The sequence below is a fragment of the Puntigrus tetrazona genome, chromosome 4, assembly GCF_018831695.1.
Source record: "Puntigrus tetrazona isolate hp1 chromosome 4, ASM1883169v1, whole genome shotgun sequence".
In the NCBI taxonomy this organism is placed as follows: Eukaryota; Metazoa; Chordata; class Actinopteri; order Cypriniformes; family Cyprinidae; genus Puntigrus; species Puntigrus tetrazona.
The window spans coordinates 7,702,044-7,716,844 of NC_056702.1; the positions used below are offsets into that span (position 1 = coordinate 7,702,044).

General features: G+C 37.3%; 1 protein-coding gene across 6 annotated transcripts in view; it reads right to left on the reverse strand.

The window, feature by feature from the left end:
* The window catches only part of plxna4 (plexin A4), a 190,967-nt gene that overhangs the window by 50,961 nt on the left and 125,205 nt on the right, over positions 1-14,801 (reverse strand). For 5 of the 6 annotated variants that reach the window (XM_043237068.1, XM_043237066.1, XM_043237070.1 and 2 more), the window contains one exon: positions 3,807-3,930. In XM_043237068.1, the coding sequence (XP_043093003.1) occupies positions 3,807-3,930 (124 nt within the window). Of the gene's footprint in view, positions 1-3,806; positions 3,931-11,817; positions 14,302-14,801 lie in introns of those variants that run through there. The other variant, XM_043237072.1, reaches the window with a different exon arrangement.

The window sequence follows — 14,801 nt, forward strand, 5'->3', positions numbered from 1 at the left end:
CCCTAATACACAGACACTACTCTCTTAACAAAAAAATAAATAAATACAAAATAAAAAAAGATTCCATAAAAGAACCACAAAGAAGCATTCAGTTAAAAGTAATTTACAGAACCATCTCTTTCTTACTTTTGAATAATCTTTATGCAACCATTTTGACAAAAAGGTTCTTCTATGGCATCGTGAAGCGCTTTTTATTTTTAAGAGTGTCAAACAAAGATAAGAAGATCACAGGAAGACAGAATAATTAAGTTGTATATAGTAACAAAGGCAACAAAAACGCCTCGTTTAAAATGCCCAAAGTGGCGCTCTGTCAGTGTGACTCTCTTGGGGGTCCATTTGAAAAAAGCGTGCAGTAATGCTCTCTGAGGGCATCAGGGGAAGTGAAGTGGGTAAAATCGGAATATCCACACTAATAGGAAGCCACAGCCTTGCACGGAGTGGCCCTGCATCCTGCATTACACTGGTGATACGGCCTGAAACACCCTTTACTCAACAGAACGGCTGACCGGGGCTGTTTTTAGATTGCTGTTTAATGAAAAGGCAGGGACATGTAGCAGACACTCTTTTCCCATCTCACCCCCTCTCTCGCTGTTTTCCGCTTTCCCATTAAAGTTCAGGATGCACCGGTGGATGGCGGCGCCACTCTGGGATTTAATTTATTTTTCCTTTTAGAGAGGGATGCAGAGAGAATTTCTTCAATTACATTTCAAGCAGCGGCGAACAAACCCTCGCTGCCCACGATAAATATGAAAATCATCCCGCTCTGAGAGGGACCCAACAAACAAACAAAAAAAAGGGCTCTCGCAGCAGAGGGTACGACATGAGGAATATGGTGTCTTTGATTACCTCCTGCCTTAAACGAAGAATGCATCAAGACGGCAGAGTCTCACGGACTTCAGATGCTGATGCAGGTTTCTAATTACGCTTCAGGATTTGTGAGAGGAGGGAAACAGAGATGTCGATGTACCCCCAGAGACCCCGAGAGCTATGAGACTCTACCTATTGTACCCCCTTGTTGTACTTTAAAATCGCATGGATAAAATCAATCTACATTTAAATGAATTCTGAGAGCACCTATAGTGTCAAATCCAGACATGATTGATGTATTCCGTAAACAACTAGTTTAATCCTCCTTCAGAATAATGCTAAAGCTGTGCTATGCTCTGCTTATCAGAGCCTCGGTATTACCGAAAAAGAAACGTCTTGGTAAATGCACTTAGTAATTTGAACAATAGTAGTTTAAAAGCAGTTTAAACTCCTCTTAAGATAGGCTTTGCTGTGGTTTAGGTGGAAGTCCAGGAAGGCTTATGGATAAAATGTGAAATAACCAAAAAATATGAAATAGTTAAAAAAAATATTTTTTTTCCCTTTTTTTGATGAAAAACTTACTTCAATCCCTAAATTCTCCCTGCAGACTGAACAAAGGAGCTTTGTGCTTATCTCCTCAAACAAATATTTAATAATGAAAAAGGTCAAGAAGCAGCATGAATGCCTATAGTGTGTTCTGTGCACAGTTTGCAATTTATTGCTTTGCAGATGTGTTGTTTTCCTCTCAGTAATTCCAGTTTGAAGGAAAAGGTCAATCTCTCTGACGCTGTCTGTGTAAATTGCATACCAGTCATTTCATAAACATACGTCTATAAAAATAATGTTAAAACTGTAACTGTGCACAATTTAAAATAACTTTTCTATTGCTTTGATTGCAAAGCTGAATTTTCAGCAGCTATTACTCAAGTCTTGTTGACATGCTGCTTCAGAAATTATATGCTCAATATATGCTGATTTGCTCAAGAAACATTGAAAACCTTGATTTTTTTTTTTTCTGGATTCTTTGATAAATGGATTGTTCAAAAGAACAGCAGTAAACATTTTTACTGTCACTTTTGATTAGCTTACGGTGCTGCCAAATAAAAGTTTTAACGTAATAAAAGTAAAAATAAATATGAAAACACAATTATCATAATTACATTGAACATAATATAATGTAAAGTTTGTTTTTACACACACATATATCAAAGCAACTCAAGCTGGTCTTTTCAGCAGGGATGTAGTCATATTAAGATTCGAAGGATTGAGCTCATTATTTAAAGCTTAAAGCCTTAGCACTCACACAACACACCTGGAGAGTTTATACAAGGACTTCTTGTGAAATGGGAATCTGGCGATATGATCACGTCAACTCTTCAGTGACTGTGAACAGCTACTACTGAATCTCCTGACATCTGCTTTGACTGGTTGCCTAGATACGGTCGACACAAATGCTCTGACTGAAAGAAATACAGTACTTACAGTACATATGGAGAAACAGTGCTGTGTAAATTATTTAGTGTTATCTAAACATGTCTAGGTCCTGGTTAAACATCATTCCACAGAGCACAGATCTTGTGCTATACGTTTACGTAATGGGAGTTTATTAGCTCTTATACTGCTTAGTAAGTGAGGTTTTGATTTTGGGCCCAGAATACAGATCCTGAATCAGCTGAAAGGCCAGCTTCTCTAGTGGAGACGTTAATCTGATATAAAGGCTCAGAGGAGGTGCTGGATTACATGAGGATAAGGTCTGAAACCATGGCCTGCTTTGGTGGATTTTACACACACACACACACACACACACTTAAACACACTCAAAAAGCGAGTGCTAGAGTCAGCACTTAGTTGGAATCGGCCAAAAAAAAAAAATTCAACTGTCCTGACAAGGGATATGGATGGGCACATAGTGACTGACATGAGGAAACAGAGTTAATATGACAACCTGAGTGTGGTTACTTGCAAAATTAAAAAATTTGGTCACATTTAGGTTATCAAATGCCAAAAATACACAAATTTATATATTTTTTCTTTTTGCCAAAAATCATTAGGATAATAAGTAAAGACCGTGTCACGTGATTTTTTTGTTGTTGTAAATGTCCTACAAAAAATATATTAAAACTTTTCAATCATTTCAAACAAATTTAAACTTTGATTCAAAGGTGATTTTCTCAGTATTTTGATTATTTTGCACCCTCAGTTTCCAGATACTGTCCTATCCTAAACCCACATCAGTAGAAATTTTATATGTTCTGAATACGTATACATCTCAATTTTGAAAAACTGACACTGAATGACCAGTTTTGTGGTTCAGGGTCACATATAGATTATTCACAAACCTATAAAATTCAGTTAGATCAGTGTCTGACCAAGCAGCTAATTTTGGATGATTTTTTGTACAAATAGTCAAAATACAAAGCTTAAAAAAAAAATGTATGGAGCAAGGAGGAGGTTCTCATTAAAAAAAACCCATCATGGCCTACATTTATAGGAGTCTCTTGTCCTACATTTTGCAAATTAATCAAGCTCTTGTATTTTATTGTTCAGGCATGGCTGATTATTCAGATCAAAAGGAATTATTATAAGCAGAGGAGAATGTAAACGTCTTTTTCAGGCTTAAGCAAAATATCGATTTTAATCAGAAAATGACATGTTAGATTTCATAAACAGTAAATCAGCTTTGTGTCATGTGTGTGACTCGATGCAAACCTGGCATGTGTGGTACGGTCAGGCTGCATGACGTGTCTTCATAAACCCATCAGTGTAACAGGCAGATCCATAAAGGCTGAACTTAAGACTATGATCACATTAATGATGGAGCCAGAAGAGTAATGGGCTCCATAACTGAATTAGTGAAGGCTAATGTCAATATGTTCAGTGTTTGGCTTTATCCTCAGAAACACTTAAAGGGTTCTGTAATTCCTCAGTATTCCTTAAGGATACTTTATGGTGCGATTACACAGACGGAACTGAGGTGAGAATTGAAAATTAGCGCTCACCATGACACTGTATTGAGACACAGAGATGTTGTTGGGGTGAACGCTGAGTCTCACACACTGCTTTATATCAGAGGCGAAACGACGAGGCTCGGACGACCGCTCACACTTCTCCTTCCTTGTGCACCTGGAAAACAAAGACGAAAAGAAGTGCGTGAGAAAGACGGCGTGTAAAAGAAAGACAAAGCATTTGATAGAATGGGGTGGGGGGGGAATCAAAACAGCTGCACAAATGCGTTCAACCATCTCCCATCTGTGACCAGCACAGCATGAAGAAAATAGAACGCAAGCTTGGTTACTAGTCCAAATCCATGCATTATATTTCTGTTTCATATTTCAGGAGAGTGGGAGCAGTTACAGAGAGAGAAAGAAAAGACCAGTCGGTTGTGGTGACTCTATCCTGTTTCTGTTCTCTCGGCGGTGCTAAAACAACAGCGACTCTATTTGTGGAAGCAGAGCAGGCCCAAAGGGCCAAGGGACAAGCCAGCTTTGTGTTCTACCCTTAATGAAGCGTATTCATGGCTGCCGGGTTCTGCAGGTGGGGAGAAGCAGAGCTCAGAGACCCTCCCTTTAGATCCAAACACCCTCCACTCTGATCCGTTCACAACACTGGGTCACAGAGCCGATGAGGAGACCACCCTAACATTGTGACATCTAATCCAGGCACATCAGATTACACGACCAAGGTTAAGCGCGTTTAAGACTATTTTACAGTAGAGACTAGAGTGCTGTTTTCCTGGAACCAGTAACAGTTAAATAATAATTAATCTTTAAAAAAAAAACAAAAAAAAAACCTATCAGCTATAAAAACATTTTAGACACTACTTCTATCCCTTCATAAGATATAATGACAATGAAATCAGTGCTATTGAGTAGAAAAGTAAACAAATTTTCAATATATATATATATATATATATATATATATATAAAATATGTATGTGGGTGTGGTATATACATACACACATACATATATATTAATCATAATAAAAAATATTCAATACAAATTAAACAGTAAGTATTTATAATAACCAAGATAAAATCTAATATAATACAACATACAATGTTTGGGTAAAAGACCCGAAACACAGGTTGCAATCATTCAGAAGATACACCTGCATATGAAAGCGTGCAATTGAGTCCTGCACTTAAACATTTCAAAGTTTTTCTTGGCTTGAATAGTACAACAGAGGATAAAATAGTCTGCTCTGACTGGATTTTTTAGCCTGTCATTCCCCTGACTAATCCAGATTGGCTTTATTCAAATCTGTGAAGCAATTAACTACGAATCAGCACAGAGTCCTTACGAGAGGGAGAGAAGTTTATAACGGATGACAGTTGTGACAGGGTTTTCTTCCGCTGCAGAAAAGGCGGCGGGAGAGAGAGGTAGGACAGTGAATGAATTGAAAAGTTAAGAAGCCTAACGTGGAGAACTCTGAGAACAGAATGGGAATAATCTGCTGGTGAATGAAAGAGGAAACGAAAGAGATTTAAAATGGCAACAATCATCCTCTTTCTCTGTGCTTCTGTGCTAAGCAGGTCTAAGATGCGTTTAATCAGAATGGCCTCCTTTGTAGCTCCAATCACACAGCCTGAATCCCTTTTCTGCAGCTGATTTAATAAGCATTCTGTGTACTACGTGTTCAAACACACACACACACACACACACACACTTACGCTAGGTGGAAGCTATGGGTGGTGAAACATTGAACGCTAAAATGTCAGAGAGTGTAGCTTTCTCAGAGTGCTGTGGGAGAGACAAACGGTCTTGTGCGAGTCTCTGGATGATTTGGCGGGGATGTGCATGCCACAGTTAGAAGCACTTGTCAAATGGCTTTAATAAAACATCACACCTAACAAGTCCCTCTCGGTCCGCACCCATTATGTAAGACTACTGGAAAGCTTGTTTAAACACAGACATTATTCTTTCCAACCAAAAGGGGGCGTATGAGGGTTGTCTGTTCATTATTCTAATATCACAGGGGCTTTGACATGTTGTGGCTGAAACAAGTCAGCTTGTAAGAACGGGAATATTTCTTGTTTAAAAGGGTTATAAAGGGGATGCCTGCTTATGGCCTGAGAGCACTGTAAAAACATTTATGAGCCTTCATTTATGAGCTTGTGTAAAAGGCCCGGAGACAAATATCAGCAGAATAAATAGCACTGTTTGTGTATCTCATTCCTTTAATAAATTAAACATTTATTGGATAAATAAAAAGAGTGTGAATGTGGCCTCATCTACCTATTTTAATCATTTTTCCTGTAAAACTGTGAGCATTTATTAATTTATACATAATATATAACATTTATTTTAACATCTGTTCCAAACAGATAAAAATCATTATTTTTTTAAATTATAAACAATAATATAAATAAACGGTAATATATCAAACAGTATTTTGTAAAATAATTATAAAATAATAATACACAATATATACTACACATTTTATATTAATATAAATACATTGCATTGTATAACTGACTTCTATTAGTTAATTATAATATATTACATATAAATTCTATCCGATCTACTGTAAAAATGCGTTGCGTTTCCAGCTTCAAGACTGTTCTGCTGTGTATGTGTCTGAACTTCATTAGCATTTCTACATGTGTGTACGCGCAGTTAAATGAGTTTATTAAAGCCGCCTCAGCTCTCTGCAAATGCTTTTCCATCTGATGAATTGGTGATCTCCTTGATAAGTCATCCAGCATGCACCTGTCAACACGCGGGAGGTTTGTTTTAATACCTTATCATTAGTAAAGTAAACTGCTCTATTAGACGACTAAGGTGTAATTTGTTTCCCTCGTTATGTAAATGCTGCCCGAACATGGAGAAATGCGGTACTTTGATGAATAATGAACAGGAAATGAAATCGCATCAAAGCGATCAGGCAGACGGGAGCGATGGAGTGGGCACATGCAAAACACTCAGGACGGCCTCCTGGCATCTCGCCTGCCCTCTCTCTTCCTGTTCCCCTCGTGACCCTCCGATCGCTCTGCTCTCTGACACACTGACCTAAATAGCATTACATCACCCATGCTAGCAGGAGGAGGAAATAAACAAACAAGTAACTATGCACATCGGCAAGTAATTAGTGCCTCCAAATTCATTATACTAGCCAGTTTTGTGTTTTGATCGAGGGGAGAGAATTTTAGTAAGTTTTCAATGCCACCCTTCACATCAAACCCACAGATAGAGAGACTGCAGATGTCTTCAGAAGAAAGCAGCTAACAGAGTCAGTCAGAAGCAGCTAAATTAATAAGTCCTGTTAATGTAATAAATCCCTCAAGGAGTTTTATTCAACAGAGTTTCACTCGCCGTTCAACTAAAACTGTTAATTTACCGTAAGAATGAGTTCGGGCTCATGCTGGAAAATAGTACCAACCTCGCTTTGCCAAGACTGATTTATAATAAACATGAGGAAGTGCATTTCACATGTGTGACTGATGACAGTGGCCTAGTGGAGTTTAAAGTGCGGGAACTCCCAAGGTCTGACCAGCAGCGTGAAGCAAAGCCTAACTCACACTAATGGGACAAATTCTGAAGAAGAAATACAGCGGCAGCTTTCAAAGGAAAGAGACCAGTCTGTGCTTAGAAAAGCAAACCAACACAGTCATTTCAGGATTTATGGAGTATTAATGTTGGGGAGGTTACTTTGGAAATGTAGTAGATTACAGCTTACCCTATGTAAAATGTGATTAATAGTGTAACTATTTAAAAGTAATAAAAATTACTTCTTTAACGTAATGTAACTGATTACTTTTCTGAACTTCTAATAAATATTTTCTGTTAATCATTTTGAAACATTTCAACCAGACAGGGATAATCTTACAGTAGTACTAAACACTGATTACTGTCAGACTTTCAAAATCCTTCCATAATCGTTTATTTTAAATCAGACTTTAGCACCGCTTTTTACTTTGAGATCATCCCCAGGTTAAATACAGATTTCAAATCACAAAAAAAAATCTTGCATTGCAATGCAAAGAAATTATTATTAAAATAATGCATATACATTAACCCAAATAGGAACTAAAACAGTTACTGAATTATGTTTTCTATTCAGTGTATTAAACTCAATGCGGTGTCAATGCAAGAGCAGTCAATGCAATTTGGGAAAGAAATCAATCAAATCTGTGTGCGTGTGTAAAAATATTCTAAAGTAACCTTTTTAATCACTAACATTTTCATAAGTAACTAATTTCATTACACACCTTTTTTTATAGTAACTGCAATAGATTACAGTTAGATTTTTTATAATGATAATAATTCTGGGCTACTTCAATAAAAAGAGAGTAAGAGGTAGATAATGCAAGAAAGTGAAATGTAAAAGCACTAAGTACGTCAACTCAGTTGATTTCAACAGTTTGTTATGTGGCTAAGCTAACAACACAATATCACACACACACACACACAAAAACCATACTTTTCGGTATTAAATTAAATAGAAGTTGAGTTAGAATTGCCATTTCTCCTATCTCACCCAACACCTCAGTCTTTTCCTTTCACTGAGCTTGTTGCAGTAAACTCTGTGATTGCCGCTTTAGAATTTGGCCCAAATTACAGCAGTTAACTTGGGAAGCAGAGTAATTAAGATCCTACCTTTTACAATAACCTCGGAATTGGAAGTGTGTTTTAAAATGCTACCACAGTAGTCATAGTTTTGATAGCAGAAGAAAAACCCTTTACAGTGAAACGCCTACCGTTCCTAAGCCAATTCTACACTAAGCATCTCATTGAAATTCCATTATTCCTGAAATAAAAATCAAAGCCACAGTACTGTATTACTACCAAGTTCAGCTGCTATAAGAAAGACTTTTGAACTCTAGCCAGTTCACGCTCAACATATATTACAGTAACATATTAATATTGCTTAAGGATGAGTCATTTTATATATTGGGTCATCAAGCCTCCCTTTGGGAAAGATGCCCAATGTTTAACGGATGAGCAGCAAGAAGAAGAAATTGAGCTAAACTACCGCCCAGTTGCCATGCATACAAACCCCGTCCGAGTTGCACATCTAGAAAATGAGATGCTTTTAAAATGCAGTGATACCCAGAGAGAAAGGGAGCAAGGGAGAGCACTGACAAAAGAAGGTGCAGCCACACTGACAAATGGCAGGTTTAAATTTAGAGGCAGCACTGTGAGCCAGGCCCTCAGAGCCCCCTAAGAGAAGAGCCAGTCGGTCACCATCATTATGGAGTGAGCAAAGAAGAGGGATGGAAGGAAAGAGAGAGACATGAAGCAGAGAGAAAGAAGGAGGGGAGAAGAGAGACAGAGGAAGAGACTCGTGGAGAGTCATTACGCAGCCCAGTGGCTCTGACCCGATTATTCCCAGCAGAGACCTCGGGGCCACTGCCCCCCACTGGGCCACAAACCTCAGCTGAGTGGAAAATTAGTGTGGTGCACCCCGGGACCGACCCTAACACACTGAGGCATACTGAGACACACAAACAAACACTTGCACAAAAAACATCCAGGCTGCAGCACTCCAGTCCAATATTCATACTAGTGCTGTCAAACTATTCATAGTTTTCAAAATAAAAGTTTCTGTTTACATAATACATGCACGTGTACTGTGTTCATTTATTATGTATATATAAACACTCTTAGTGTATATTTTGAAAATATTTACATTGTATATACATTTATAAATGTATTATTTTTATATTATATATGAATATATTTAATACATAAACTTCTATAATTTATACATGCATTTATATATGCATATTTCTATATACATGAGTATACACAGTACACACATATGTAAACAATACTTTTTAAATATATTTATATATGTATAAATATTTAGTTCACTGCATTAACTAAATGAGCATTGTATGCATATATATATATATATATATATATATATATATATATATATATATATATATATATATATATATATTACGCATACAATGCTCATTTAGTTAATGCAGTGAACTAAATATTTTAGAAAGAAATATAAGGCACTTTAACTTATTTTCTATTTGGAATTTAGAATTTGGAACAAACAAAAAAAAGATTATTTAAGACAAATAGATAAGTCTGACAACAGTGCAAAGATTACATAATTTGCATTATGTAACAGCTTGGTTTAAAACAAAAGCAAAACAGAGCAAATTCCTTTGTAAGATTCGATTTGATTTGATATGAATGATGATTATGTAAGCTTATATAAATTTGCTTAGGGGTAATTAATAGTAACAAATCATGTAAAAAAAACAAAAAAGATCAAACTTTGCCTTATGGTTTACTTTTGAAGAATGTTTCTGTGTTCAAAAATATCATGAAAATCAACAGAAAACAGAAAATGTTGCAAGTAAATGATGACAGAATTGTAATTTTTGGATTCTTGTTCTTTTGCCCAACCCTATTTACTTCAACACCAAATCTGCCTAAAAGCAGCATGACCTCAGAATCTGAGCAGCATTTCTAAACACTTTCATGTGACTTGAATCCATCCGACTCCAGACTACGGCGCAGCTGGAGAGACACATTACCTATCAAAGTTGCACACACCCACACAAATACCCACAATTCATCTCAATGCCATAAAAGCGTCAAGTTTTCCGTGACGCAGCAGCGCTCGCCTCCAAACTCGCATGCAATTTCAGGAGCTGTCAAAAACACCTCAGACCGGCTCCTTCATCTCATCTCCCTGCTGTCCCTGTTCCTCCTGGGCCAGGGGACCCATCTTACCCCGCTAATATTAAACAGATTATCAGTCTCCTCCAACACCACGTCCCCTACAGATCTGATCAAACATTGCACATATTAACACCCGATCTGTCTCCTGTGCCTGCCTTCCGGCTGTCAGGATCCAGCTCAGAGGAATGTTTACAACTCTTTTTTTTTTATCTCCTGCTGTTTAGATCGAGCAGACAGATCTTTTTCCTTTCAGCTACAGGGGTCGCCTGATTTTTTTTTTTAGCAGGAAGAAATACAGAACACAGAAGACCTCTAAGGATGACCGGAAAAACAAAAAACAAAGGCAGAGTGAATGTGAAGACATTTAGACTCTTTGTCTTCAAAGTTATACAAAGCATTTTAAAGAGGTCACACTCAATAAGACTCCACCTAAGAAAGGAGAGTAACTTGAGAGTGTGTGTGCTATAGATAGAGCATCTGTCCTCCATCACAAAGGGCAAACAAGCGGGTCTTCAGCCACTTGAGAGAATAATCCAACAGGTCCCGCATGGCCAGAGGAAAAATCAATGTGCCTCTCAAATTAGAGAGAACAATCTGATCTGGTCGAACATTTATGAAAACATTTTGCTTCTGTGCCGATGCAAGGTGAATGGCAATTACAAAGAGTTCGCGAAAATGGCATATCGCCTTTCTGGAGCTGTTTGGAAAAGAGAAACACGCATGACATTTGACACCTGTGTAAAATTAGGCTACGATGAACACCAGACTGTGTCTTATTCCGTATCCTACCCGCGCCGTTTCAAAATCGTACACCTGCTGTGATGAACGCAATGTTCTTCCCATAATTCACAGCGGTGTTTATTCCCACAGCTTTATAGACCATTCAAAGACTTGGAAAATCATGAAAAGGAAATTTTTCACGAGGTAAATTTAGAAGCACATTCTAACAGCACTTCTTTAGTTGCTATATCACACTGTGACAAGATGTTTCTATTGTTAAAGGAACTCAGAAAGGTTATTGTAACCCTCAAATATAATTTTAGTAGCATAAAACTTGTGCCGAGAAGTTTGAATACTTCAGTGATTTGGTTGGAATTATTCATTTAAATCAATATATTTATTATATTATATATTATAAACATTTATAGATACTTTTTGGTAATGCTAGTTAAAGCATTATTTAATATTAATGGCACATATATAAATATATTTTGGTAAAACTATTTTCTTATTACACACATTATATGCACTTGCTATTATAATAACAAGAAATGATTCATAATTACATGCAAGTAACCTTAAGCCAAACCTAATCCTAACCATAAAGTACTTGTAGTTAATTAATATTACTCAGTACTTAATTTTAAGGTGTCCTTGTTAGTGTAATTATATATTTAAGTGAATATATAGAATACAATTATGTATATATAATATAATAAAAAGTTAATTAATAAAATTAATTAAAATGGTTATTCTAATGCTGGTGTCACTCCAAAATGTATGACTGGCTTTGTTCTTTTTTGTTTCTGGAAAGCAGACAGTAATGTGGTTTGAAACGACACGTCGATGAATACATAATGACAGAATTTTCATTTTTGCTTCAACTATTCCTTTAACTTCCTCCACATCTATTTACCGTCTTTTCAATCAATGCCTGCACGCGTTCTCTTTCTCTCTCAGGTGTGTCTGTCTCCATGTCTAGTTCACGCTCTGTCACACCAGGACAGGCCACCCCGCTTGCTGTCTTCTACCCCCTCTCCCCTTTGCCTTCTCTCTCTCTCTGTGTCTCCTGCTCTTTCTCCGGTGACAGCATGGTGACAGTGAGGGATAGGTTGAGTCGTGTAGGACTGCCTGCTTTCAGAGATCTTGCTGACAGTCGTGAGTGTGGCTGTAGTTCTGTCCTGATGCTTCCGTCACTTTTGGAGCATGTTCCTTTCTCTCAGCGCGCCTCAAACTCCTCCTCCCGGCTCTTTAGGAGTTCTGCGACAGAGCCGGTCCTGCTCCCCCAGGGAGACGCCACTCTCTGCTGGGCACAGAGGGTGCCGTGCGTGTTTTGGGTCTAAAACAACTCAGGACTGACTTGACAGGCCCAGGTGGAATGCACCGAGAATAAATTGCGCCTGCTGATAGTACCGTTTATTTGCATGTGCATTCTACATCGTTTTAGAAAAGTCACTTGCAAAAGTGCCATAACTACTTAGCATGTCATGAAAAAAAATTAGCCCAGCAATGCCAAAATGTCTTATATTCTTGTGAAATTTTGGTAACACATTCACTATTAGCGACTTCTCCCTCAATAAATTCCTAATTTACTGCTTTCCTACCCTTTTCTTGTGTAGGATTAGGGATGCAGAATAAGGCATTAATATCTGCATAATTACTACTAAAAAATGGCTAATATTCCAATAATATTAATAATACCCCCCATTTTTAAAAGTTAATTTTTGCAGGAATCAAATCAATAATCCTGAAATTGCTAATGCCATGCTCTACTGTTAAAAATTTAATTTGAAAATTTAATATTGAGAAAAACTCTACAGTTCATAACGAAAATGTACCTGTGGGAACTTTGTGAAAATGTGAAATTGTCATGTGTGGCATATTCAATGTGAAATATGTCCAGAATGGATAAATGTACATGTGGTAGTTTTTATGCGTTTTTAAAAAATTTTTTTTTTACTTTTTAATCACAGTTCTGACTTGAAATGTCAACTGACCGTTCGCAGGTCAGACGTGTTTTTACCTGATTTCAAAAACAAAAAATATAGAATTTGAACAAACAAATAAATGTAATATCACACACAAAAATAAAAAAAATAAAAACCCTAGACACTCGTGGATGCAATCTGTAAAGTTTGTTCCTGAAGGACACGTGGCTATTATAGTTTTAAATAATGATCTCATCTCTCATAAAGCCTCAGTAACAAGCTGTCAAAGATACTGATGGATAGAGACATATTGATATTCTTGATATGCCCCAAAATAATATCCATCTCATATCCATCCTAATAAAGATACATAAAGATATTATAATGGAGTGTGAATTTGCATCTCTGTCAATCTGCTCCAGTTTCAGCCTGTCAGCCCTCTTCGAAAAGAGAGACGGAAATCTGACAGCCTTATTTTCCCTGTCTTAATTATGATTTACAGCCTATCCGTCTCCACGCCATTCCAAAGCATCACAATCGCTGCTCATTTACACCCTATGCAAAATGACTGCCTGCAAAACATTCTGGCAATGTTTCCAAGACATTTGTACAGCAGTCAGGGGAGTTATTCATTGCAGCCCTCGGGAACTAGTGCGATCGTCAAGGATGGATGTAATGTTGTTAAACTGTGGTGAATACGTTTTCCACTCAATCTGGGATTATAAAATTAAATGAATACTATAGACTCCGCAGATTGACAGAATGCAAACATCCTTCGTTCACAAAATACTATGCTTACCGCACTTTCTCACTCATTCATTCATTTACTTTTTCCCTAATTAAATTTTTACAAATGAGTAGAAAAATGTATTCATTTATTTGGATCTAGACTATACAACAATACTAATGATCATTTTTCACATAAGAAAAAAAAAATCCCTCTTCTCTAATAAACACGAACAAATGATCCTCTCAGAGTCAAAGGGGCAGAGAGGGTTCAGATGGGAAAAAAATGAAAGCCTTAACAAGTAAACAAACCGCTTCATAAATTACACATCTGAACATTTAAACTTGAGCAGAGCCCTCCCCCTCTCCTCGAGTTATTGATTTTTGCTTCTCTGGTCCTGTTTTCCAAGACTAACAGACTCTTCTGGAGATCTTCTGGGTAAACAGAAGTCTGGAGCAGGCGGCTTTGCTCCTGTGTTGACAGCAAGAAGGAAGGTTATCTGAAGGTTGATTGGGAACAACAAACTAACAGAGAGGCTCTTAAACTAAGCAACTCTAAGATATTTGTCTTTTTCCCTTTGCTATCCAATCAGACAGCCTCATAGCTATAAAATATATTTTAAAGGTATTGTTGTTGTCTTATAACTCACATTTAGATGAAAGATGCAGGGAGGCCGTTTTGGCCCTGGCCGTTTTGTATTCAAGCACAGCTGAGCACATTTTAGCACAGCTGAATTCAGCCTAGTAAGTCAATTTGTTGCCAATTGCATTTAAACTTTCATGGAATTGAGATTTAGGATTAGCTTACACTGTTCACCAGGGGTAAAAGAGAAAAAAAATGAGGGTCTGGGGGTTTGTGTAGTGATCCAGTCCACAAACTGAAGGTCAGAGCCAAGCATCCTGAGACCGACTTAATGCATTGTTAATTTAGTGACACACAATCTTCCCAAGTGGATTATAAGCACACACACA